At 37.9% G+C, this 26,890-nt stretch overlaps 1 protein-coding gene across 1 annotated transcript; it reads left to right on the top strand.

Annotated features, from left to right (window-relative positions):
• Positions 1–152: 152 nt before the first annotated feature.
• On the top strand, positions 153–25,397 carry nudt4a (nudix (nucleoside diphosphate linked moiety X)-type motif 4a). The gene is given in 6 exon segments (XM_065283376.2): positions 153–593; positions 595–702; positions 14,045–14,155; positions 18,311–18,355; positions 18,581–18,668; positions 24,805–25,397. Coding segments are annotated over 6 exon segments (678 nt in total). The 5' UTR covers positions 153–473; the 3' UTR covers positions 25,011–25,397.
• Positions 25,398–26,890: the final 1,493 nt, after the last annotated feature.

The raw sequence follows: 26,890 nt of genomic DNA, 5'->3' as shown, positions 1-26,890 counted from the left end.
TTCCAAAATATCGAAATTTCATTAAAGCACTAGTTTAAAAGTATTTAAATTGACTTATGTGAGGTGAATCGTTGCATTTATTTGTCACCGCCGGCAGATGGCGCCATCACAGCGCCACACAAGGTAAAACGCTGCCGTAGTTTGGTCTCAAATGTGACTTTGTATCACCGCGACATAAAACAGTTTATTAATGTTGAATTCAACTCACTCTTAGCGTTACACGAGAGTCGGGGAGCTTGCACGTCTCATTCATATTTTCAGAAGGGAAACGCCTATCTGTTGATGGTATCTTTGGTTTGTAACGCTGATCCTATTGCAGCTGATTTAAGGCGACTGCGCAGAGCTACACAGCCGCAGCACAGGACTCTACCCAGCAGCCACTATGGTGAACACACAGAAAGCCCAACTCAAGATCTCTACTGCCAACAGAGGAATTATGTCTTCAACATGAGGTTTTTATAAATACAAACTGTATGATCAGTCGGGACGATCCGGGACGACTTTCAGCGTTCGGACTGAAAGGCAGTTGCGTTGCGCGTGCCAACCAAAAACTAGGCAACCGTGAACACTTGTATTCTTGTTTCGTACGGAGAAAAAACCCTCATGATGAAATTTAAGCCCAATCAGACCAGGACTTATGACGGAGAGGGGTTCAAAAAACGGGCAGCGTGTCTTTGTTTCAAGAACGAGCGCGAGGACGAGGTAAGGCTCACAAAACTGCCCATGTGTGTTAGCGGATAACATCTGCCGCGGCCCGCCACTTCTATCCCTCAGATATTAAAGTGAAACCATTGTGCGTTTCAACACAACTAACTATACTAAATACAACATTGTCATGTTACTTCCGATGATAAAATCGTTGTAAACTGTAAAGGTGTTTATCCAATGAAGTTTAACCGAAAAATTCATTCATGACTCATAGCTAGAAATATAAGACGTTTCATAGATGACTGATGTGAGGAGATATAAATGTCATGATGAATGAGATCAGAGGTTCCTATCTTATCTGTCTGGTTACTATTGGGATTTCAATCTGAAACATTGAAAACAATGTACTGTCAGATCTTAACTTGGGTCATGACTGATCACAGCTGTCAACAACAGCTAACTACGCTCTGACTTTATGCTTTGTGTTTCCTCAGATCATATCTCTCACAGTTACTCATTCACCTTTACAGTATATTTATATGATGTACAGTTTCGTAGTCTGTATGTGATGGGACACTGTAAGGTTGTCAACAGATTTCTTAACTGTACCTTATTTACCACTTATGTCACATGCATTTAGGTCCAACTGTTTTGATTTACCCATCTCCGATTTATTAATGGGACGTGAAAATGCATTCAATATGTATAGTTGTAGAAGTGCTGAATTTAGTATTTAATAACATTTGATGATTGGTAAGGAGGAGTTTGACATGCGCACAACGCATGCATACCTTTTCATCTTTTGCGGTTCAAAAAGTTAAGGGGAAAGCCTAGTTCACCCCAAAATGAAAATTCTGTTAAATACCAAAGAATATAGTTTGATTATTGATGTAGGGATACGTTGACAGTATTTTTAAGATAATTTGAAATAGCAGAATGACAGAATATAGAAACCCATACAGGTTTGGAACAATATGGGGGTGTGTAAATGTAAATAATGACACCGTTGTTTTTTTTTTTTAGTGAACTATCCTTTTTTTATATAGGGTTAGATCAAAATAAAAGTCAGGCTATCGTGCATATTACCGCTTTATCATCTAAATCAGGAGTACAGTGAATAAATTCATCATTGCATAACTGTTGATCGTAGTTACATTCCAAGAAATACAAGGCTTGTACACACATGATGGCCCACACCCCTTAAATCATTGGTTTGATATAAATGGGTCCTTTTTAATACATACACTTGGCACAGAGTTGTTCACACTATACCAGAAGCCGGTGGCATGCAAGTTCTTCATAGGGATGCTACCTGCTTTGCTTAACCTTAACATCATTTAAACTACATTTTGTACTCTTTGCACCTTAAAGAGAATATAGGTAAAAGCTATTTGGGTTTGCGCAGCTAAATGACTCATTTAGGCATCCAGAAAAAGTTGTCTTTCCTATTGCAACTATTCAAACACTGCGTTCGAAAGTGCCTTCTTCCATACTATATACTATAGACGAGGTGAGTAGTATATATAAAATCATAGGTTCTTCTAAGCTCTAAAATGCTGCCTTCGGAGTAGGGATGCTTAATGATTAATCACGATTAATCTATAGCCGAATAAAAGTTTTTGTTTACATCATATATTTGTGTGAACTGTGTATAATAACTTTGTATAGATAAATGCACACACATGAATGTATATATTTAAGAAATGTTTACATGTGTATATACATTCGTATATTTTTGTATAATTTATATTATATATAAATATAAATACTTAATATATAAATTTTTTTTTGTTAAAATTATACATGCATATGTGCATATTTATATATACATAATTATTATACACAGTTAACACATATATGATGTAAACAAAAACCTTTATTCTGTTATAGATCAATCGCGATTAATCGTTAAGCATCCCTACTTCGGAGGCATCAAGGCACGTCCGAATCCAATGTTTGCTTTACTTCCTCTCTCCTGAGAAACCTTCATCATCTTGTCCCACAATTCAATGAGTGCATGTACGCGGGGATTGTGATTCGTCGAGTTCTAAAGAATAAAATGGCTGCCAAGAAAACGTCTGGAGCACAAATTTAGTGTAAATGAGGTTATATTTTCACTTTTACAGCTTTTGATTGCATTTGTAGCAAGAAAGTAGTATTGCAGTTTTCAAATATGAGATAAGTTATCACAAAGGCGCTCTCTGTTTATATTTCTGTTTATATCTCTGTTTATATACTATGAAGGCTGTCCGAATTTGTTTCCTGGAGCTGCGTTTATGCCATTTGAAGTTAAGGCAGGAAGGCAACAAGTCAGCGGCCTAAGCTATCGGATATTAGCCACAGTATTAGAAAAACAGTAGGCTAGAATTTTCTGGCAAGATGTTTAAGTGTGCATTGCATACGCTGGACACTTTCCATGTGTCTAAACTCCCAGCCAGCATTTTTCAAGATTTTTACAAAAGTTTAATGTCTGCCAGAAAATGCTCTTCTTTAAATATATAAAATTACAATATATTAAATGAAAGAACGGACCCTCTGCTTTCAAAAAAAAAAAAAAACGTTTCATCCCACCTTCGTCAGTTCTCTTTTTATCATCTCTCAAATATGGGTAGGTTTCTCCAAAAACACCAAATTTTGAGAGAATTTTTTTGTGAAGGACTTTTGATAGAGATCAGATGCAGAGCGATCCTCAAAACTTACACAGACATACAGCTGTTTGCCCTAGGGCGATACTTCCGGGTTTTATAAGCCACCTGGTGGATAATAGCGGTATTGCGGAATGACGAGATAACTTGTCAATGGCGAGGAAAGAGTTAATCAGTTCCTAGCTCCCCATTTACGGTTTCATCAGTAACAACGTGAACAAACGGCTTTTGTGGAACACACGTAACTTCTGGTTAACTCCTCTATGAATCAATAACAACAAGAGTAGTCCTTTTTAGAGTAGTTTATTTCTGATAACAAGCAAAATAAACAAGTAGATCACTTTATTTCATATTTCATAGCCAAAGCATATAAAAAACGACACTGAGCTAACGTTGCTATGTAAAATGTGTACTATAATGTATACAGTGTTAACTACAAACCAACCTCTTTTCACATGGAGGTGATCCATGAGCGCCATCTCCCCCTGTCTTTAGGAAATCAAAACATTTGTTATTTTTGATGAGGTATTTGTTCCGGAGCTCATTTAAGACACTAGTCAGACCATTAAACAAACAAAAACCGGAAGTAAAGTTCCGACCAGACGCTTAACCGCGTCAACCCACGTGCGTCCAATGAAACCGTCTATAGGTTGTGCATGAGTATATTTTGTACTGTACACAGACTCACTCACTATGCATTGGGACACTTGATGACTTATTTTCCGGTGACCATGTGTTTCTTGTGGTTAAAATGTGTTTGTTTAGCAGCATCCAAGTTAATGGGTCACCTGTTTTTATGATGATGTGTATCACGTGATGCGGATGTAGTACGTCCAAACTTCATTCACACTACTCGTATTCATACTATGTAGAATGTACAGTTTGAACAGTTTGTGAGTAGGTACATCATCTAATTCAGTACGTAGTGTCACAGTACTTGGTTTCGGACGCAGGGATAGAGTGTTAGGATGACATTGACCACACATAGTATTTTGTGACCTCCTCGAAAGTACTAAAAATACTGCAGATTGTGAAACTTGTGACGCACAGTTGAGGTGTTGTTGAGTTTTGAGACAAGTGCTTGACCTGATGTGGGTGGTGTGCTAAACACACATGCCTAACAAGAGTAGTGCCCGTGCTAAACAAAGGCATGGTTCATAGGTATTGTGGATGGTTATTAGAGTGTTGCTGTGCAGATGCTGAAGGATTAGGTAAAATATGTAGTGTTTGCTTGTTTTTTGCATTAAGTCAAATAAGCCCAGGTCTTTATAACTTTTTCCTTCTTTCATTCTCTCCCTCATAGATATATTATTGTACACACTATGCAATTTTCGCTGCTAGAGGTTGCTAAACCACAACAACGGTGTAGCTTGATGATGCTGTGAAAGAGCTTGGAATGATGGGAGCTGTAGTCTTCTCCTTCAGCGTGGATAGGAATCGGCCAAACAGCACTCACAAATCATGTTTATGGATGATGTAATGAAATAGCTTTATAAACGTTACATTATAATGTAAGCCCAGAATGTGGCCTAATAGAAGGAACAACAAATCGGCATGCTAGATGCTACAAATACAACATACGGCACTGCAGAGATTGATTGCCGTATGACATCAAACAGGGTTCCCACGGGTCCTTTAAATCCTTGAAAGTTTGTGAATCTGGAGAAAAAATTCAAGGCCCTGGGAAGTTTTTGAAAATATACATACATAGATACAGGTCATTGAAAGTGCTTGAATCTATTTTATGCAAGAAGTTTTCTGGAAAACAATCCATATTATTCCCTGTGTAGTGTAGGATAATATCATAAAAGTTCTTGACTTTTTAAGCGCACATGTTAAACAGTTCGCTTTAAATGCTTATATCTTCTGTATGCGAATGTTGATTCGTACCAAAATGCTTTTTTGCTTAGTTGTATTTGACACATGAAAACGTTTCGGGTTACGTATGTAACTGTTGTTCCCTGAGAAGGGAACGAGACGCTGTGTCTCCCCTGCCATACTTCCTGCATCCCTGTAATGCTGCATTTACACCAACCGCGGTAAGGGTGTGAAACGCGAGTGATTTCAATGTTAAGTCAATGTGAAGACGCGTTGACGCGCGTCAGGAGGTCCGGCGGCGCGGAGCGGAAGACGCGTTTTCGCCTCATTCGCGCGTGAAGCTCGCGTGAAAGGCGCGAATTGAGCGTTGTGTGCGGTACGCGCGAATGGTGCTTTTGTGCATTTTGCGGATCACGCGAATTTGCGGCTGACGCCCGAGTTGAAAAATTTGAACTTTGGCGTCGAATGCTTGCTTTTTCGCGCGTCTACTCCGCTCTATACGTGCGAATGCATCCAAATTGTTCAAGCGGCAAACCACGCGCGGTAGACGCGATTTTGACGCCCAAAACGCGTTTGGTGTAAACTCAGCATAATGCCGTCTTTGGCAATATTTCAGATAGCGATATACTTCCTGGCTCCCGCATCACCCTGTCTTTGTTGTTAAGCCTCACCATTGGTTGAACTTGATATATACACATTCAGACGCACTTACCCCTGAAGGCGTCCCCAAAGTGTCACTGCAGTGACGCTGCGCGAGTTCCCTCGAAAGGGAACTTTAACAATGTATCTTAAAAGGTAACACAATGTAACCTTGCTCTCACCTGAAATGTGTCCCCACATTTAGTCCTTGAATTTGAGGGTATTGCGCCTGGAAAGTCCTTGAAAGATCCTTGATTTTGAAGTTAACTAAGGTGTGGGAGCCCTGATCAAAGTATCACGAAAGCGACACAACAGTACTGCTTTTGAATCGCTCGTGCAATACAAACACACCTTTGGTTTCTATGCCAGCAAAAGTAAAAACTGAGGATAACCTGGACATGACACCATTGACTAGCGACCCTGTGAACAGGGGCAAACTTGTGAATGCTCTGAATTCAAACTTTGTTGAAAACATTTGGGAAAATGTAAGTACACATGAGCATAATATGTAACAATGTGCTAGTGATTTTTGGATATTTAATGCTAAAATCTTACATATTTTGCCTTTGGCCTGGAAGCCTCGGACCTTAAATTTTACACATAGCAAAAAGGACTCGGTCTCCAGGTCTCCTTCATGTGATTGCGGATGGAGGAGGGGGGCTGAGGGTAAGTTACAGTATGTGCTAAATCTCCAAGTGACCTATCAACAGCAATTTATAGAACCAGAACGGCAGCACTTACTGTTCCCTAACAGATTACTTTTGCTCAGTTTTTTGCTGTTTCTTGCTCATTGATTTAATCGGATACTTTGTTGCCCTCATTAGTCCTTTTAGTTAAGGAGCACGGCTCTTTCTGGTGTTTATTTTCACCCCTGATAGCGTTAAGAGTTCATTCGAAATCGGAACAGAGGACGTCAACACATTCCTGTCGTGGTGACAGCGGACCAAGTACAAGCAGCAACATAACCGTGTCCTCGAAAAGTGTAGTCCTACAACTCCTACAACTGTTATTTGTAAGTTTGTCATATAACACAGCACCCACATCATTACAACAACCAGATTTTTTAATTATCTAAAAAAAAGAGTGGTGGCATTTGCTAAATTAAGCCAAATGCTTATGTGTGGTGGGTGGTTGTTAGGGTGTTGCTGTGAATTTTTTTAGTGTGTCGATAGGATGTTTGGGGTTTTTGATAAATGGATGTTTTATGCATCAAAATTAAACAATCCCAAGTCTACAATATTTTGATACATAAACATTGCTCATAATGCCTTTTTCAGTAAAGTTATAAACATGTTTTAGTATGATGAGAGATGGATGACATGAACCCCACTGCTTTACTTTCATTGGTAGTTGCTCTCGAAAGTTGCTCAAAACCCTGAACTTTGTCACGTCGCTGGAAACGCACCACTTCCTTTCACCAATGGTCACTGTTTCTTGTGTTGCCTGAAGTCGGCAAGCTTCCATTGAAATATGAGATAATGTCTTTCTGCTACTGCTAGTCGCTGGGGGTCTGAACAGGGCACACGAGGCATCTGCAGCCAATCACAGTTCGTTTTGTCCGGCAAAAATGTATGAAGTTGATATCTAGTCCAAGGAAGTGCCGAAAAGACCCGAAACGTCACTTAATAAAATCATGTAAATTGGGAGCTCCTCGTGTGCAGATCTTTGTTTTATTATTAAGGACTCCATTTCTTTTGAAATTGATATCCCAACACAATCCCGGAGCAATTCATAACCATTTTACGAGGTGGCTTATTAATACATTTTAGGGATGCGACAATAAATGCCGATATACTCTAATAATACCTGGACGATAACTATTCTGAGTTTGAGTCGTTTAAAACATGCATTTGAAAAAGCAACACTCGTCTAACATAATTATTATACATATTCTTTATGATCATGAAAATACTTAAAAAGGTTTGAAGAACAGCAATATAAATATATCTTTAAGCCATTTCCTGGAGCTGTGTGTGTATGATTATTCTTCTGCGGTGCATATTGAGTTTCTGCACTAGAGCGCCCTCTGGCTTTTGGATGTAGTGGCATTTTGCTGTAATTCATTGGGAAGCATAGCAAGCATCATCGGCCGGTATATCGATGCAACCTTAATAAATTTGATCTGCATTTACCCCAGTGACAGGTTTAGGTGTGAAATTAATTCGTATTTTCTAATAATCATACAAATCTATATTAAATTGTCACCACCATGTAAATAGTTACAATTAGATCGGGTTGGATGTCTCTACGTTTTGGGTCTTTGTGTTTCTCAGAAATGCTGTAGAATTCAACCAGTCATATGGTTTTTTTTTTAAAAACAAATAGCATTTTTCTTTTTGTGGTTGTAAAATTGTGAAATAATTCAAATGCAAATCGTTTGCATTTTCGGTTCCACGAACATACAATAAAAACACCTCTTAGTATAATGCACCCCCAGGATTGATAAACAGGTTTCTGTGCAAAGCATTGGAAATCCAAATTGTTGTTTCATGCATCAAAATTAATTAATTCCAAGTCTACAATATTCTGCTATCTAAACATTGCTCATAATGCCTTTTTCAGTAAATTTATAAACCTGTTTTCGTACATTTTATTGTCTGGCAAGGTGATCAGATACCACCAGCATTATAGACATGCTAGTGCCCACGAACTTTCATTGGCCATGGCCCATGGACTGCCTAATACCTCGTTGAGACCACCAATGTCTTTCTCGTTGTGTGTTGCCAGTTTCTTTCATTGAGTCGTACCGTCCACTGCAGTAAATGACGAGAGATGGATGACTTTAACCCCACTGCTAGTTGCTCTCGAAAGTCGCTCAAAACCTCAACTTCGACACGTCGCTGGAAACGCACCACTTCCTATCACCAATGGTCACTGTTGCTTGTGTCGCCAGAAATCGGCAAGCTTCCATTGAAATATGAGATAATGTCGCTCTGCTACTGCTAACCAATCATATGGAAGTGTTTTTAAAAACAAATAGCATTTTTCTTTTTGTGGTTGTAAAATTGTGAAATAATTCAAATGGAAATCGTTTGCATTTTCCTTTCCACGAACGTACAAGAAAAACTTTTCTTAGTATAATGCACCCCCAGGATTGATAAACAGGTTTCTGTGCAAAGCATTGGAAATGCAAATGCAAAGGGAATTGCAGTTTTATTTGAATTTTGGCAGGCGTATAACTCATACAACATGGTAAATACAATTGCAAATGGATTTTGCCTTTCCATTTGAAATTTGACCGATATTCGTTCATTGGAACAAAAGAGAGCTCACAGCACTAGATGATACTGTAGTGGGGATTCATGGCTTAGTGTGTCTGTAATATGTTTTTGCCACACGATTTCCAAGAAAGAGAAGTAATTAACCTTTAAAAATCCCTGAATGCATAACAGCAGTGTAGGTGGTGATAAACAAACTAAGGAGGACAGTGCCAAAAAATAAACAAGATGAGCAAGCGATGGTGCAGTGAGAGCAAAACACAGAGTTTAAGTTAATCTGTGCGAAACCCTTAATAGGAGCGACCAATTCATCCGGCCATCCAATTGCCAGTTTGGAGAGGTTAAACGCCTCTCCATTCCCCCTGTACACTCAATAATAAATGACAAAAAGAGTTGCACGTCTTAAAAATCAGCTTAAGATTAGATGAAATTGCACAGTGTATTCCCAGCTTCATGCATCAGACTTCAGCCAGGCTGAGATTACTGCCATCCAATGATGGATAATATTGCTATTAGTAGTACTCAAGATAATTTCTTCCATAAACACGCTTGTTGACTGTCCAAACAATGTGGGCACGCTTCTCTCAACAATGCAGTTAAGTTCACATTCAGAAGCAAAACTGCTGATTCAGCGCTTCTGAAAAATGTTTGTGTTTGTGGCCATATGTGTTTGGGTTGGTTCACCATCATTCTTTCGCCCACTGACAGCTCTTGCATTTTAAAATGCCTGAGCTATATTTTCGTCTCTGAAAGTAGAGTTTAGGAAAGTTTATAGTTTACAATCATTTATGTTAGAGATAAGCACTTGGGTATAGAAAGTCAATCAGATTTTCCTCAGTGACTTTATTTGGAGCCATTTGGTTTGTCAGGATGAGCAGACTGTCGGTTTCAATAACAATAGTGTGAAAGCAGTCAAAGCAAGAACGATCCTGATAAAATGCAAACGTGTCGCAGTTGACCGAATCTGAAGAATGACTATTAAAACAAACCAGAATGAATTAAAGCTGCATGTAGTACGTGACCATGAGCACTTCCTCCATGCAGCAACCAAGCTTTAGATGAAGCCGTGATAGACTAGCATTGAAACTCTGTGTGAAATGTTGGTTGAATGTGTGAATGGCCTTGTAGCTTAGTATCATGTTGACCTGCTGTTATGCCTGTGCACTTTTAAGGAAAATTATTGCTAGTACAAATGCCACAGGACAGGTCCTTATAAAAAAAACTTGTGGTTATGTTTCATTTGTAATGCATATTTATAATGTCAATCACAGATAGATTTATAGACTCCATAGAAAAGCACTAAGCCAAATCATTACTGGAATACAGCCACTTGGTTCGGCTGGGATTTGCCAAATTGTAATGGTTTCCATTCTTTTCTTTTGCATTTATGGCGATTGGCTCACACCTGACCCTTAGACTCTTGGGTGTCTGATGGGCTTTGAAATGGGTCAGTATGTCAGCTGATTGCTTTGTACTATGATTATATGATGTAATGGTAAACATTCATTAAATAGTGAAAAACCAAACACATTAATTTGCTGAATAAAATGAGGTCAGTTAAAAGAAAGAATATGCTTGTAGTACACTGTGTAAGTAGACAGTTGCAACAGTAAAGACTTTTAAGATTAATGTGCTGGGAATGTATTTCAGAGCTGTCACACAATGCGATGTTAATTCTTAGATGATATATTGTGCAGCCCTAATATGCATAGTTACCTCTGGAATATGCTGGGTTATTCCAGTGTTGGGTTAAACAGAGACAAACCCAACCGGTATCTGGGTTCTTTTAACCCAAATTGCTGCAGTGTTGGGCCAAATTACCACATGATGTACTCACCCTAAAGCAATCCAAGATACGTATGTCCATCATCTTTCAGACGAACACATTTGGGGTTATTTTAGTAAATGTCCTGAGTTTTTCAGGCTTATAATGGGAGAAACACACACTCTAAAAATGGCTGGGTTATTTTTGACCCATAATGGGTAAATATTGGACAGAACACGTGCTGGGTTAAAAGTTACCCCGTGCTGGGTTAAAAATGACCCTATGTTGGGTTGTTTTTATGCAACCATGGGGTATAATAATCCAGCAGTTGGGTTAAAATAACCCAGCATTGGGTAAATTTTTAACCCAGCACGTGTTCTGTCCAATATTTACCCATTATTGGTCAAAAATAACCCAGCCATTTTTATTGAGTGCAGGTCAGGGAACAACTTCTGACTTTGAAGCCTAAAAAAGTGCATCTATCCTTCACGAAAGTAATCCACATGGCTTCAGTAAAAAAGGTCTTTTGCGGGTAAACGATGCAATATTGTGGGAAAATATCCATATTTTAAACTTAATATACTATAATAACTAGCTTTAGGTAATGACGGCATCTTGGACATGATTCAGAGAGTCGCTGCGCAATGTACCTATGGCAACCACTGCTCACTACGCTAAAACGTTCACATAAATTGCGCGAGTCCAAGATGGTGCCGTTACTGGATGCTAGTTATTAAAGTTTGAAATTTGTATATTTTTCTTACAAAATCGAATCAATTGCCTGCAGTAGACCTTTATTAACCCATTGGAGCTGTGTGGATTACCTCTTTGAAAGATGAATGCACTTTTTGGGGTTTAAAGTCAAAAGTTGTTCCCTGATCTCTGTTTTCTACCATTATAAAACTTTGAAGAGCAAAACACAAACTCCAAATGTGCTTGTCTGAAAGATGATGGACATGGGTATCTTGGATTGCTTGAAGTCAAAGGTTATACTAGGGCCGTCCACGTACATGCACGGTCCGCCTGATGTCATTTCCGTCATCAGGAGATTCCGCGGACGGACGGACAGTATGCATACAACCACGCATGCATGTGTAAAATGAAACGGGACACTCCACTACAGACAATTACACAAAGGCAACAGTCAGCATTTGCAAACACACCATTTTGCAAACATTTGTTTGTTCTAAACATTGTTTGCAATGGTGGATTGCAAACAATGTTTAGAACAAACAATGTTTAGAACAAATAACTTTTCTTTATCTATCCTAAATTTTGTAATGTACTGAAATGTCGCAAATCCATGCTGCCCTGATGGCCTGGTAGAGTAATTATTTAAATAAGAAATAATTTGTATTGCATACGCATCGAATACGGCCATCCGCGCGTAGCCGCGGTTAAGTATACTTTGAAATATGCGGGGACACTCTCATGCGCGAGCCGGACGCAGAAAAAAGTATACTTGACGGGTGAGTAAATCATGGGGTAATTTTGATATTTGATTTGATATTTGGCTGGAGTTAACATTTTCTTTGTTAATTTAACCCATTGAGTTGGGTTTGTCTCTTTTTGACCCAATTCTGGGTTCAAAATAACCTAGCATTTTTTATAGTGTGGTCCGAACTCCGAATGTACCAGTTTGTTTTGTCAAACCTATGTTGGACTGATGAAATTCCTCTGTCATCATGTGTTCAGTTTCTTTAAATTGCAATTCAGTATCATTTTCTACTAGTCAATCCATTTCAAATTTCAAATTAAATACACTCTTAAAAAATGCTGGGTTATTTTCAGCCCAGCGTTTGGTTTAAAATGGGTTGAGTTTATCCCTTTTTGACCCAACACTGGGTTGAAAATAAGTTTAGAGTACATGCTTATGAAATTAATTTATAGTGAAATTAAAGTCTAGTTTCAGTTGGTCTGATTGTAGAAAGCACATTAGAACGGCGACTCTCTCAGTAGGATTGCTAGCTATTCCTGGAACTGATTGTTGACTTGGTTTGTTTTAGTTTTACTAGCTTCTCATTTCCAAGGACGAGTGAATTGAAAGACATGAATGAAAATAGCTTGTATATAGCTATCAACCCACAAGAGATTTTTGCCTGACACGCACACAAATATTGACCTCATTATGTATTAAATGGTATGTATGTACACTCAAGCACTAAAAATAAATAGGAATGGTTTACATAAACAAGGCATTGTCTTTTCTTTCCAAGTCATGTTTTACTGGATCCACTGGAAAACCTGATTAATGGTAATCATTTCATTAGTATTAGTTTGAGTGTGTTTACTATGGATATTCAGTCATTTATCCATTTCCTTAGTTACCTTTCAGGCCAGCATTACTACATATTTGTTTAACTCTTATTGTAATCCTGCTTAATTTAGTTTATTTAAACCAAAGCTCCTGTCGGCCTGAAACAATACTGGGATTAAACTCTTTGCTTTTTCAGAATCAACGTGCTAAACGTGAGGTTCCCCATCTATCGGAGCCACCTGGTCCAGTCGCACCTGTTATAGCTGTCACACCTCATACACGAAAGAAGAGCTTGACTCTCAGCATACACAATCTGCCGCTGTGGCGGGACAGCTGTTACTGGTAGTTTATTTATAAGAAGTGATACCACAGATATTCAATCGCCGTCCAGAAGTGTGATGGATGCAAAATTAGAGATGATTTTGCATCCATCATGATTTTGCATCCAGTTACATGTGCACAGATTTTTTGTGGTGTTTTTCTCTGGACAGTGGGACAATACATTGCCATTTATGTAAAATGTAAATAATGACTTTCCATAGGACCGCTCCATTATGGGCAAAATCATAATTATGGTTATTTAACACGATTGCTCAGTGACTTTGAAAACATGCATTTATTTAACCTTTTTATTAAATAAGTATTGCAATAGGCTGCTCGTGAATCATGACAGTGGTGCCTTTAAAGTGCCTTACAAACACATCGGCCCACCAGCATGCAATTTATATTTTAATTGCACAATAAGTGTTTTACCTCAATTATCTTGTTTTTGTAATTGCTTGAATCATAAATTGAAATTAAATATCAAATGGAAACAAATGTAACATTGTTAAAAAGTGCTGTAACTAATGTACATGTGTATGTGCAAAACCACAAATAATTTTTAGTCGATGAAATGAATAGAAAGAGTGGCAGAGGTTCAGCAGGTGGAAGGGTGCTTAATAGATCAATGTACTGTGAACCGTATCAGGTTGGGCTCAGTTACGTAATGAAGATGTTATTGAAAAGTGTTGATGAGGACTTCGGACTTATCTGCTATCTATGTCTGCAACAGGTCTTGCTTGTTAGCAGCAGTCGGCATCCAGACCAGTGGATCGTTCCAGGAGGAGGAATGGAGCCAGAAGAGGAGCCGGGAGGAGCTGCAGTTCGAGAGGTCTATGAGGAGGTGAGGTCTGTCTCATTGAAGCTGCTCCTTGATATTTAAGGATAAGCAGATGTGTCAGTGTTAACCACTAAGATGTCATTTTGGCCATTAAAGACTTGATGAGTCTAGAGTTGCATCATCAGTACTTTAGGTGGTCTGTTGAGTAGTGGGGGTCCACTCTGGATTTATGGGAAGCGACTTGGCAGTTGTTAGGTCCAGGGTCCAAATGAGACCTGGACTGTATCTACTACTGTAGAGAGCTCATGTTTGGGTCAAGAGTTATGGCCTGCAGCTGTCCCTCGTATCTTGTCACCAGAAATTTTTCGTTTCGGATATCCACCATGCATACTGTGCAATATACCTTATACTATATTTTGTCTGCTATTTTTAAAATCTACCATGTATAACAGTGCACAATATGCAATGTCAAACAGTCTCTTTAGGTTGAATCTTAAAATGACAGTGTGGTGTCGGGAATCTGATTTTTAATGAAAGCTTATTTTTCTTATTCCAACAAAATTTAAAAGTTGATGTAAGTTGCATATCTTCTCTATAAAGAGTGTTCACAGTGGAGGTGTATATTCCTAAAATATACAAATAAAAAACTTGATCAGCATGTTTTCTATCAACATTAAATGAGGCGTAAATGCATTGTTGAGGTAGTGGTTTTGTGGTTCATTACGAGGAGGGGCTGTGTCATGACATTGAAAGGTCATTGAAGAGGTTGCAAACATAGTCATTTGTCAATGGGTGTGAGCATATCAAGGACATTTAAAAATCAGGAGTCATGGTGTGTTTTGGAAGCTTGCGGCTGTCCGGTTTGAATGACGTTACCAGCATGTGTTGTTTGTTTTTATTAGTTACTATTTTGTTTAAGCAAAAAATTCATGTACAGCAACTCAGAAATATTTGCACTTACCTCAGGGTTAAATATTTTTACCATATATAAAACACAATGATTCAAAAGCTTGTAGAGTTTTTTTATTTTTTATATTAATCCCAAACCTGATATCAGAGGTTTTATATTTCAGTTAAGCATGAATGAATTCCTGCCTAACGTAAAAACCTGTACAGCCAAGCCATAGCCCTATTGTTCCTCTATCCATTTTATCCTGCATGCACATGACTTTATTTTTACGTCGAGGAACTTGTTACATGGTTTTTAAAGGTGTAACCCAAACCATTAAAGTGTCAGGAAGACCCTGTCTAGAGAAAACCATAAACCTGTCTGTGAATTATGACATGCTGGCTATGGCAGCACTCGTGGGACCTGAGCTACTACTCTCAGGGACTTTGCCAGGGGCAGGATGTCCCAAAGGTCTCGTGAAGCTGGTCGTTTATTATAACCAATCTCTTGTTAAAAGGATGCCTTCAATATTTTGATTTCATATGATCATCACCTAATAAATCCTGTTTCTGCATGATTCCTCTGTCTGTCTGTCGAATTAATCTGTCTGTCTGCCTTCCGTCTGTCTCTTAACCTACATCTGGTTGTTTCTCTTAAAATACGCCTGTCTGTCTATATATTTTTTATCTGTCTCTTTGTCTATCTGTTTGCCTACCATTTGTCTGCCTATCTACCTACTGTCTCTCTATGATATGTCTATCTGTATGTATAGCTATAGTATGTTTGTCTGCCTGTCTGTCTATTAATTTATCTATCAATCTGTATGTCTAACTGTCTGTCTGTACCTATACCTGTCTGTTTGTCTTTCTACCGTCTGTTTGTCTTTTTGTCTATTTATTTATTTATTTGTCTCTTTGTCTATCTACCTAACATCTGTCTATCTGTCTGTCTGTCTGTCTATCTACTTACCGTCTGTCTGTCTGTTTGCCTATCTATTTGTTTGTCTGTCTTTCTACCTACAGTATGTCTGTCTGTCTTTTTATTTATCTATCAATCTGTCTGTCCAACTGTATGTCTACCTACAGCTTGTCTGTCTATCTATCAATCTGTCTGTATGTTTATGTATTTGTCTGTCTGTCTGACTGTCTAACTGTCTGTCTGTCTGTCTAACTGCCTGTCTGTCTGTCTAACTGCCTGCCTGTCTGTCTGTCTGTCTGTCTAACTATCTGTCTCCCTTTTTGTTTGTTTGTTTTTCTACCTACCGTCTGTCTGTCTATCTACCTACATCTGTCTGTCTACTAGGCATGGGCCGGTATAAGATTCTGGCGGTATGATAACCTTTAGCAAAAATACCACGGTTTCACGGTGTTGCGGTTTTGCCATTGCAACACTAAAATGTGTTATTTTCAAATGCCAGGTACAATAAAGCCTTTAAATTATAATATGCTTTCAACACATATAATATTTTCGTAATGTATATTAAATGTAAACATCAAATCAATCATATGACTTCATGATTTAATGAATTTTGTATAAGCACAGCTCATACCTTGGAGACGGTATCACAGAACATTTTAGTGGTTTTGAAACCTTGACTGTTTTAAACCTCGGTATACCTTGAAACCGGTAATCGGCCCATGCCTACTGTCTACCGTCCGTTTGTCTGTCTGTCTGTCTATCTACCTACCGTCTCTCTGTCTATCTACCTACGTCTGTCTGTCTGTCTGTCTGTTTACCAACCCTCTGTCTGTTTGTCTGCCTGCCTGCCTGTCTACCAACCATCTGTCTGTCTGTCTACCAACCCTGTCTGTCTATTTACTGTCTGTCGTTCTGTCTGTCTATCTATCTACCTACCTATGTCTGTCTGTCTACCAACTGTCTGCCTGCCTGCCTGCCTGTCTACCAACCGTCTGTCTGTCTATGTCTGTCTGTATGTATGTCCACGTCTGTCTACCAACACTTTGTCTGTCTACCTACTGTCTGTCTTTCGGTCTGTCTTTCTATCTACCTACGTCTGTCTGTCTGTCTACCAACCCTCTGTCGGTCGATCTGTCTGTCTGTCTACCATCTGTCTGTATGTCTGTCTAACTACGTCTGTCTACGTCTGTCTGTCTACCAACCGTCTGTCTGTCTGTCTACCAACCGTCTGTCTGTCTGTCTACCAACTGTCTGTCTGTCTGTCTGTCTACCAACAATCTGTCTGTCTGTTTGTCTATACATCTCTTTGTCCACCTACCGTCTGTCTGTCTATCTATTTTTCTACCTACGTCTGTCTGTCTGTCTATCAACCGTCTGTCTGCCTGCCTGCCTGCCTGTCTGTCTGTCTGTCTGTCTACCAACACTCTGTCTGTCTACCAACCCTTTGTCTGTCTACCAACCCTTTGTCTGTCTACCAACCCTCTGTTTGTCTACATCTGTCTGTCTACCAACCATCTGTCTTTCTGTCCATCCGTCTGTTTGTCTCTCTTTGCAATTACATTTGACTACTAAAATTTCGGTACCATTACAGCACTAGTTGACTGGTTTCTCTGAAATGTGCAAAACACTTTTGTGACCATGTCAAAAAGGACACATGGGGATGACAGAAACCCACTTAGGGCAGTTTAAATGACCCATTCATATCCCCTAAAATTGCCTCCTGCTGTTTGTCAGATCCATTTATGAATGTCCTTGTCAACCTGAACTGCGTGTGGTCACAGAGTTGCACGTTTGTCCCTAAATCGGGTGAACTCGGGCTAGTTGGGTCATTTTGCAGTGTCTGGATAAAGACCTGATGTTCCCTTGTGAGGGTTATGTTGGGAATCTCCTGTGTTATGGAAACATGCAGCTCAGGGATCAATGTGTTTGGTATAATGTGTTGGCCTGTGTATCAGCACTGGCTTGTGCGGTTACAAAACTCTTCCTGTTAAGCTACTGATAATACAGTAAGAATCATCCAGAAGCTTATGTCATCATGCCAAATACATTCACTGTAAGAGTCATAAGCTACACAATAATGCATCTTAATCCCTCTTTATATATTTGGACATGACCTGATGGATGACCATGTGACCTACTGTGTCTGTGGCTTAAACTTTTTAATTTCTCTTGAACAATAAGAAATGTATATTTTGTATGAATAAATAATGAAAAACATTTACTCAGTGGTTCAGTCATGAGGTTTTTTGTTTGTTTGTTTGTTCATCATACCGTTTATTCAGTAATATTTCTGGCCCTTACACAGCTGGACATACTGCAAAAACCCTAAATAAAAATAAATAAAATGGGGAGAAATGCAAATGTTGTAGCGAGTTTCACCATTTTTTCCATGTCTATTTCTACTCAAACAGGCTGGTGTGAAGGGCAACCTTGGCAGGCTGCTGGGAATATTTGAGGTAAGACTGCCACACTGCCTTTATATAAAGTAAGATGTTACTTTCGAGCCCCTCTTGCACGTGGTACTGATGGATCGCATACACTTGAGACCTTAATAAACAAGACTTTATTTCATAAACACTCATAAATCTTATCCTAACACCTTCTCGGTGCACATTTTAAAGCCTCGCACATGTTGAGTTTGTGCAACCTCGTGATAATATGATCTTTGTCATTCTGTAAAGCAGAACCGGGACAGCAAGCATCGGACATATGTGTATGTGCTTACGGTTACAGAGACGCTGGAAGACTGGGAAGACTCAGTTAATATTGGTGAGTTGCTGACAAGTGTCAGATTTCTGTATTGATGTAAATAATAGCAATCAGTTCTGCATTTACAGTATGTAGTTCATGTAGCTTAATTGGTAGAGCATGCTATTAGCAATACAGAGGTCATGGGTTTGCTTCCCAGGAAACGCGATTGCAGATTTTAAAGCATGCAGTAATGAACATTTGAATGCTAATATAATGTTTACACATTCTCATGATGCAGATGCACTGTACCGGTCAATTGTTGTAATCGTTTACTTATTATTCTTAGTTATATTTTGCCACATTACATAATAGTAGGAAACTCATCAATACTATGGAATAACACAATTGTAACTACACTGTAAAAAATAAATTGTTAGCTCAATGAATAATTTTTTAGTAACTAGTTCCACAGAAATTTTACGTTCACTCAATTTCTGTCTCCAAAGTGTTACCTGGATTGATGTTTTTTAGTTGGCCCAAATTTGGCTCAAATATAAAAAAGTATGTTGGCTCAATTAGCTTTATAGTTCATTCAACTAAAATGTTTTAATCAGTTGAATCTTTAAAAACTTACAGCAAAGACTCTGTCAATTAAAATTTAAGTATTCACTCAATGTTTTATGTGTTACTTCAATTAATATTTATTATTTGGGATTTTTTTAATAACATTTTTAAATTATTTATCAAATAATTTATGCTGGTGTTGTAAACAAAATAATTAACTTCAGTCACATAAAAACAAAAGCTTTTTATTCACTTATTCACTTATCATACAGACTGAACATACAGAATTAAGTCTTCTTTAAATAGAGGGCATAAAACAGTCCAAAAACACTCCAAAGTCAGAACATCTCCAGGGCCATTTAGGAGACTTTCCTCAGCCAGTCCAAGCGGAGACTGTCTCGCTATGTCTCGGGTCTGCCTCTCACATCATCTCCGATCTGGTTTGATAAACAGAGGAATATAAACACACACACACATACATAAATAACATGTTTAATATAATAAAGTTTGACGGTGAAAGACTTTATTCCCTAAATAACGTTAATGTTAGGCCAAATTTCCCTCAGCCATCACACATAATTAAACACTATTGGGCGGTTTTCTCGGACAGGGCTTTTCACTGACTAAAATAACTTACTGACATCTCTTAACATATGAGTGCTATTGTTTTATCTCAAAATGCACGCCAGTATTGTATTATATAAGGTTTGTTTGTAAAAATGTCCCAATTATAATAAAGACCGAGTTCTAAACTCTGTCCGGTAAACCAACCCTATAACGTTATCCAGGCTTTTTATCTTAACTAAAATAGCTCCACTTTACTTCGGTCACATAACATAACACACTTCTAATGTATCTTTACAAAAATATAATCACAAAAACGTCGAGTATTTGCGTCTTTGCCAATTAATATATTCTAAAATTAACATTTAATTACAAACACTTACCTGACGTGAACTTGAGGAAATGGCTGACTTGTGTCCTTCCTTGTGTGAATCAGTAAGTGATTCCAGCTGTTGCGTGCGGATTGATCTCAGATGAAATGACCTGTGATCCAGATCCTTCCGAGTTAAAACATTTTAAATTCAAAATACACAGACGCACGCGCATACATACATACATACATACATGTACACGCGCGAGCACGCGCGCGCGCACACACGCACGCACACGGGTACACACACGGGTATATTTAGAAGTTTTAAGATTGTTATGATATTGGGACTATTTCTCCACTCGCACCTTCAGCTCTGAAGTTCAAAATCGCAGGCAGTACGCAGCCCAGTTATAACAAATGTGAAAGATATGAAATATCATTCAACAGCGATATCATTTAAGTGCAATCCTAAAACATGATTTAAAACATACCGGTAAACCTTTTATTATTAAGTATAAGAAATAAAAATGAATTAAATCGCATGTTTAAACGCCACAGAGATATCAGAGCCAGCAGTCGGTTTCTGATGGGCTTGCCGAGGCGAGGCTGCGCTGGGCGGGGTGTGAGCGCTTAAGTGTCTGTGATTTTCTGGAGCTCATCTGGAGCTCCTCTCCGTCCGAAAGTGTCCGAGCACATTTTTAAATAGACGCTATCTATATTAACCGACCGCATATTTAAACTTAAAGCACATACATTCACGCCTGAACAACTCTTAAAATTACATTTTGTTACCAAATAACAGTAATATTATGAGCATTTTGTTGTCAGGAAACATAGCTGTCATAAGTCCACATATTGACCAGATTTGTCTTAATTAGTTCAGTCAACATAGCCATTCTGAATGTTGACTGAATTTGGAAATAACCATTCACTTAATGTTTTAAACACAGATTTATCTAGACTTAAAATAATATGTCTACTCAACTAAGCCCAAACAAGAAAATTGGTTCAACTTATATATTTTTGCCCTTCCAACATTTCATTAATTGGATTTTTTACAGTGTATAGGAATTATAAGCATCCAACATAAATCAAAAATCTGTTATATTTTATCATCTGAAGTGTAGTCACCCTTTGTAAAATCACACTCATGGCATTTAATTAAGAAGCTTCTTGAGGTCTCACCCTGAGATGCAATTTTAGGAATATTTAATCTATTCTGCCCTCTTATTGGCTGCCTTTCTTCAATATTCGTTATAAGTCATCAAATTCAAAAATATATAATACATTTTTGTTTTCTAATGGAACAAATGCATATGTTTGGTCCAACTATATTTTTGTCTACAAAAGTAATTTCAAACATTTATACATACATCTTTAATTGAAAAGATTTTTAAGATCATGGTAAACAATTCAAGTATTTCCAAACTTTTAATGGTTGTGTACAGCTAGAGTCTTAAAGTTCGTGTGAAATCAAAACTGACTTGTATATTTTTTAATGGAATATTGCAATGTTTTTAATAAAAAATCATCCCCGTAAGTCAGGCGTGTCCAATCCTGCTCCTGGAGGGCCGGTGTCTCTGCAGAGGTTTATTCCAACCCTAATCGAACACACCTGATCCAGCTTATCACTGGCTGTTTCAAGAACGCAATCGTGGAGATTGGTAGGCGACCTTGGAAGAACGAACTTAGAAGGTTGCGAGAAAACAGAACGCACTTGTGAGAATTGAGATGTGTGCGATCTTCCTGTTGGTCACCTGACCAGATTTCAGCGCGCAAGTCTGCACTCGATGCATCCTCGATATCAAGAACACATCCGGGTATTTTCATGCGTCCTCTGTACTTGTGTTCTTAAGAATTGGAATTGAACTTCGACGGTTAATGATGACGTAAAGCGAGAACACAAGGACGCAAGATTATTGAACGCATATTGAGAAACAGCTCTAGTAATGTCTTACTAGGCAGACTAGATACTTTGAGGCAAGTTTAAGGTAAACCCTCCAGGACCGACTTTGGACACCCATGTAAGTCATTATATAAAAAAAAAACTTGCCCTCATAAATTTCAATCAGAATCTGAAAATGTACCTCTGCCCTTTTGTGGCAATCATTTTCTGATTATGTCAGCTAGATGTAACCAGCTTAGGTGGGAGCATCAGTTAACCCCCATCTCCAACTGTCTTCTGCAAGTTCCATTTCTGAATAAAACGTCTACTTTTCTATTTCCAATCAATTTACAGTGGAAAACGCAAGCCACTCCTGCTGATTTCCTCATGTGATATTCCATTCACTCGGAAATACGTCACAACACAGAAAGTCTATCGCAACTGCCAGTTCATGGGGACTTCAAACTTAAATTTCATAGTTGCTTAGCAATGGAAAATGCCACGGGAGCGAAACCCAGTGCCAGAGCCAATCCTCCCTATACGCAGTGTATGCAAACTGCGTAGGGCCCCGAACCACTAGGGGGGCCTCTTTGCTCATGTGGTGCTGTACAGACCAATTGGCAAGTGACATCATTGACTCTTGCGGCACATTTGAAAGCATAACAAAGTGATCTTTAATTTTAGTTGTCAATCAGTCTATGCAGCTCTGCATGCAGATGACTCTACCTATAATACATATACACAATATAATGTGTTTTTAGTTAACATTTTAACAAAATTTAAGTAGAGACAGTGAATGGTTTTTTTTAGGAACATACTGACAGGGCCCCCTCACAAATTTGCTCAGGGCCCCAGACGTTTAGAATTGGCTCTGTGAGTGTTTTGGAAAGAAGGAAGAAGCAGTTTGACCTGCATTTAACATGCTGTTTTAGACATGATATGTGAACAGCCTCTTAAAAGTTTCAATCAATATTTAAACAAACATGAAAGTTAAAACTAAGTAAATAAAAATCTTTCTGCGGGCTGAATGTTATATATATGTTATACTGTAGATGTGTAGAGGGGGGGCTGGGTTGCAAATGTCCCGCAGGCTGGCGTTTTGAGGCCGCTGGTATACTGACATGTGCAAAATGCCTAAATATAACTCGCTTTATATTTTGTAGCTCGCACTAATATAAACACTTTATATTTACTTCAAAGTTATTCCAAACTCTGTACAATATTCTTAACAAATGCATATTTCTAGTGCATAAACGATCACCTGTAATTTAACCAGATGATTCAACATCAGGGATTTATTTGCGTACCGAAAGCTTAGTCTGCTAACAGGTAAATAGTGTAACTATTTTTAAAAGGCTATTACAGATGTTGAGCGTGGCGTGTGGATCAGCAGAAATCTTCTGTTTGCTGGATTTTTGTTGATTTAAAGGAGCCATGAAAATAACATTTGCAAATAGACATTGCCATTTAAAACTTGCACTATTTGTAGATGGTGTGGTAAGAAAAAACCTAGTAACCCTTCACTCCTAGCAGACGTATAAATAGACGTAGGTTTGTTCGCAGGGAGGCGTGTCTGTTAGCAGGGGCACAGTTGTTTTCCAGTTAACGTCACTACACTCCCCTATGTCTGGCCTCTGTGTCTCTCGCTCTCTCTTTGCTTGTACCATAGTTTCAGTTGCCAAATAGGGCATCCTAACCTCAATATATAGAGAGCAAGCTGTGTGTATACTTGACATGGAGCTGAGCAGAATGCAGAGAGGTTGACAGTCTGACTCTAGACTTTGACCTTTCACCCTCCAGCATATTTAACATATTAAACAACATATTTAAATGCATTCATTTCGTGAGAGACAGTTTTGAGGACTATTAATAAAGAGGAATGTTCGCCTGCCAGACGGTGCGCAGCCGAACATCTAACAAGTTCACTACGAAGTTGACCTTTTGTACGGTATTTAAATAAATGCTACACAGTTTTAAACCGAGCTGCTAGTGTATTTAATGGCAGGACGTCAAAGGTACATGAAGCATCCAAAAAACGTTTTAAAGAGTATTAAACACACACATACTGTGACATCATAAATATAATGTAATGCAGTTAAATAGTTTTCACTTGGGTGGCCCGGTCCTATTAATTTTTTGTGTTTTTCAAGCTTTAGATTTTTTTCTGTATGTCAGTATATGTTTACGTTGCTACATTTTTTATGTATTAAATGATATTTGAACTATTATTAAGGCTAAAGTTAATCTATAATAAAAAAGTAGGTCATTTTAAATACATCTTTTGGGCCCAAACCAGCTGGCCCCTACACATATAGAATTTAATTACACCTCCTTAAAAGGATAGTTCACCGAAAATGTGATTTTTTTTCTTTCATTTATTTGGCATTATGTTGTTCTAAACCTGTATGAGTTTCTTTATTAAGTTGAACACAAAATAAGATATTTTAATATATAATGGTAAGCATACAGTTGACGGTACCCATTGACTACCATAGTAGGAAAAACAAATACTGTAGAAGTTATGGATACCGTCAACTGTGTGCTTACCATTGTATATCAAAATATCTCTATAACAGAATTTGAAAACTCATACAGATGTAGAACAACAAGAGGGTAAGTAAATGATGACATCATTTTCATTATTGGGTGAACTATCCCTTTAATGTAGATGATTAACTTTTTCTGAAAGTAAATTATCTTTCCTGAGAATTTTTTACAAGGAACAAATAAAATATTTATACCCTGTTCATGGAAAGTGCCATTACTATTGACTGTCATCTCACAAAATCGCAATGTAGTCTCATTAAACTTGCTATAAAATATAATGCTTGTAAGATGCTTTTAATGTGTAATATAACATACAACATTAAACACATGTTTTTTTCAAGGTCGGAAAAGAAAATGGTTCAAGATTGATGAAGCCATCCGGGTTTTACAGTGCCATAAACCTGTCCATGCAGAATACCTCCGCAAACTCACTCCTTGCTGCGGCCCCACGAACGGCAACTCTCAGGAGCCTATGAACACCGACGACAACGCCCCCCTACACCAAACATCCTCACAAGACTGTGGACTGACCCGTTTACACAGATAGAACTGCCATCAGACGGCACACCAGAAAGTACTTTAAGGGAAAGATTCTCGGCCCGAAAAAGACAATTTGTGCATGCATAATTTCAATGTTTACTCTTTGAACCTTTTTTAAGTGTAGAAACCAAAGTTTTGATACGCCTGTTTCTTGTAGGGTAATTGAGATCAGAGCCATTTTTCCAATTTCACATTTCTAAACAAACATTTCAAGCCAGTTAGAGTATATATAAAGTAGCATGATTTCAAGTATTAAGTTTAAAGATGATGAAATGTAATGATGAACGTTTTGGAAAGGTTATATGACAGATTTTGCCAGATTTATGACAGTGATGGATTATTATGAAGGTTATTTTGCCAAGCTTTTGAAGTTGTAAGTTGATCAGAAGGGATATCATGGTGGATCTTAAAAAGTGCTGTCTATTTATACCTCATTGATAACTGGACATAGATGTTAGGTATTTGGTAAAGTAAAAAGTCTGCACAACATTATACAGAACCAAAAAGGAAGAAATATAAAGAAGTCCTTTACTTAAGATCAAGATTAAGATTTATATAGTATGTACATAGTTCATAAATAGAATTTAGGTTGCTTTTGATTATATTTAATGCCTTCATCACAGATATCTACCTGTAATATAGGTTTAAAATGCTGTGATGTTTGATGGTCTTTTCACAGTTTGGTCTTAAATGTGAATTTGCCACATTGAACAGTGCAATCTGGTTACCCAGCTTTCTCTTTGCAAATAGGTGCTAAAATGAATCCCCTGTACACTCTTAAAACAAACAGTGCTAAATAGCACTAAAAGTGATTCACTGGCTTGTAATCATAGGGGAACCATATTGTGCTATGTAGAACCACCTGTGGAGCTATATCACCCCCGTATGGTTCTTTATACTGTAGGTGCAATATAGCACTAAAAATTGTTCCCCTATGATTATCAGCTTTTAGTGCTATTTAGCACCAATTTTTTAGAGTGTAAGGCAAAATAACGTCATGTGGCCATGTCATTTCTGAGCCACTGTATCTTCTCAAGCCGCAATGACGTTGGTGAACAATGAAATAAAAATAACTGCATGGTGTGGTTGATCCATGGAAAACTTTGAAATGTCATTTTGTTAATATTTTTTTAAAAGATATTCTGAATATTTCAGAAAAGACAAACCCCCAGTTATAACCATTACACATTGTGTCAATCAAAGCAGGTAGACGTATACATACTGATGTTTTCTTTTCATTTTTCACAGTGTTTTCTTAAATAAAGCGAACAAAATGCAGTAAACATGTATTGCAATTTACATTTTTGAGCAGTTCCACAAATATATGTATTTGGTCAGTGAACCGTATGTGGAATTGCAATGGGATATGTGGACAAACTGTTTTATTTAGACTGTGTATGGTTAAAAACATTTCTTTTTTTTCTTCAGATGGAAGATTGCATGTCAGGTTGTAAATATGTTTTAATATTCAAAGATTTAAGCTTCTGCTTAAGTAGTTTATTTAGTGAATCACACAGTTTGTTTAATTAAAGGATTGCACTGCTTTAAACAGAAGCACCTCAATTCTTAACTTATTTATCAACAAGGATCAATGGTATATACAGCTTAATGTGTAAAAGATTAGGATGTTACATTTTTCCTAATGTGATTTGACAGAACTAACAGAACAAAATGTTTATTTCTGCCAATTTTATTGATTGTCTTTCAGAAAATCAGCAAAACCCTGAACAAACTTAAACAAAATAAAAAAAAAATTATGTTCTATCAATGTCAGTATGATTTATTTATATGAAAAGCTACTGATTGTGGTTCGAGGTAACATGTTCCTGGAAACAAGATACTTTGTTGGTACCAGAACCACTTTCCTGACAGATTAAGATCTTTTTA

Source organism: Paramisgurnus dabryanus, chromosome 9 (assembly GCF_030506205.2).
Source record: "Paramisgurnus dabryanus chromosome 9, PD_genome_1.1, whole genome shotgun sequence".
NCBI lineage: Eukaryota > Metazoa > Chordata > Actinopteri > Cypriniformes > Cobitidae > Paramisgurnus > Paramisgurnus dabryanus.
The sequence above is the reverse complement of the archived record's forward strand: the minus strand, read 5'-3'. Positions and strand labels throughout refer to the sequence as shown.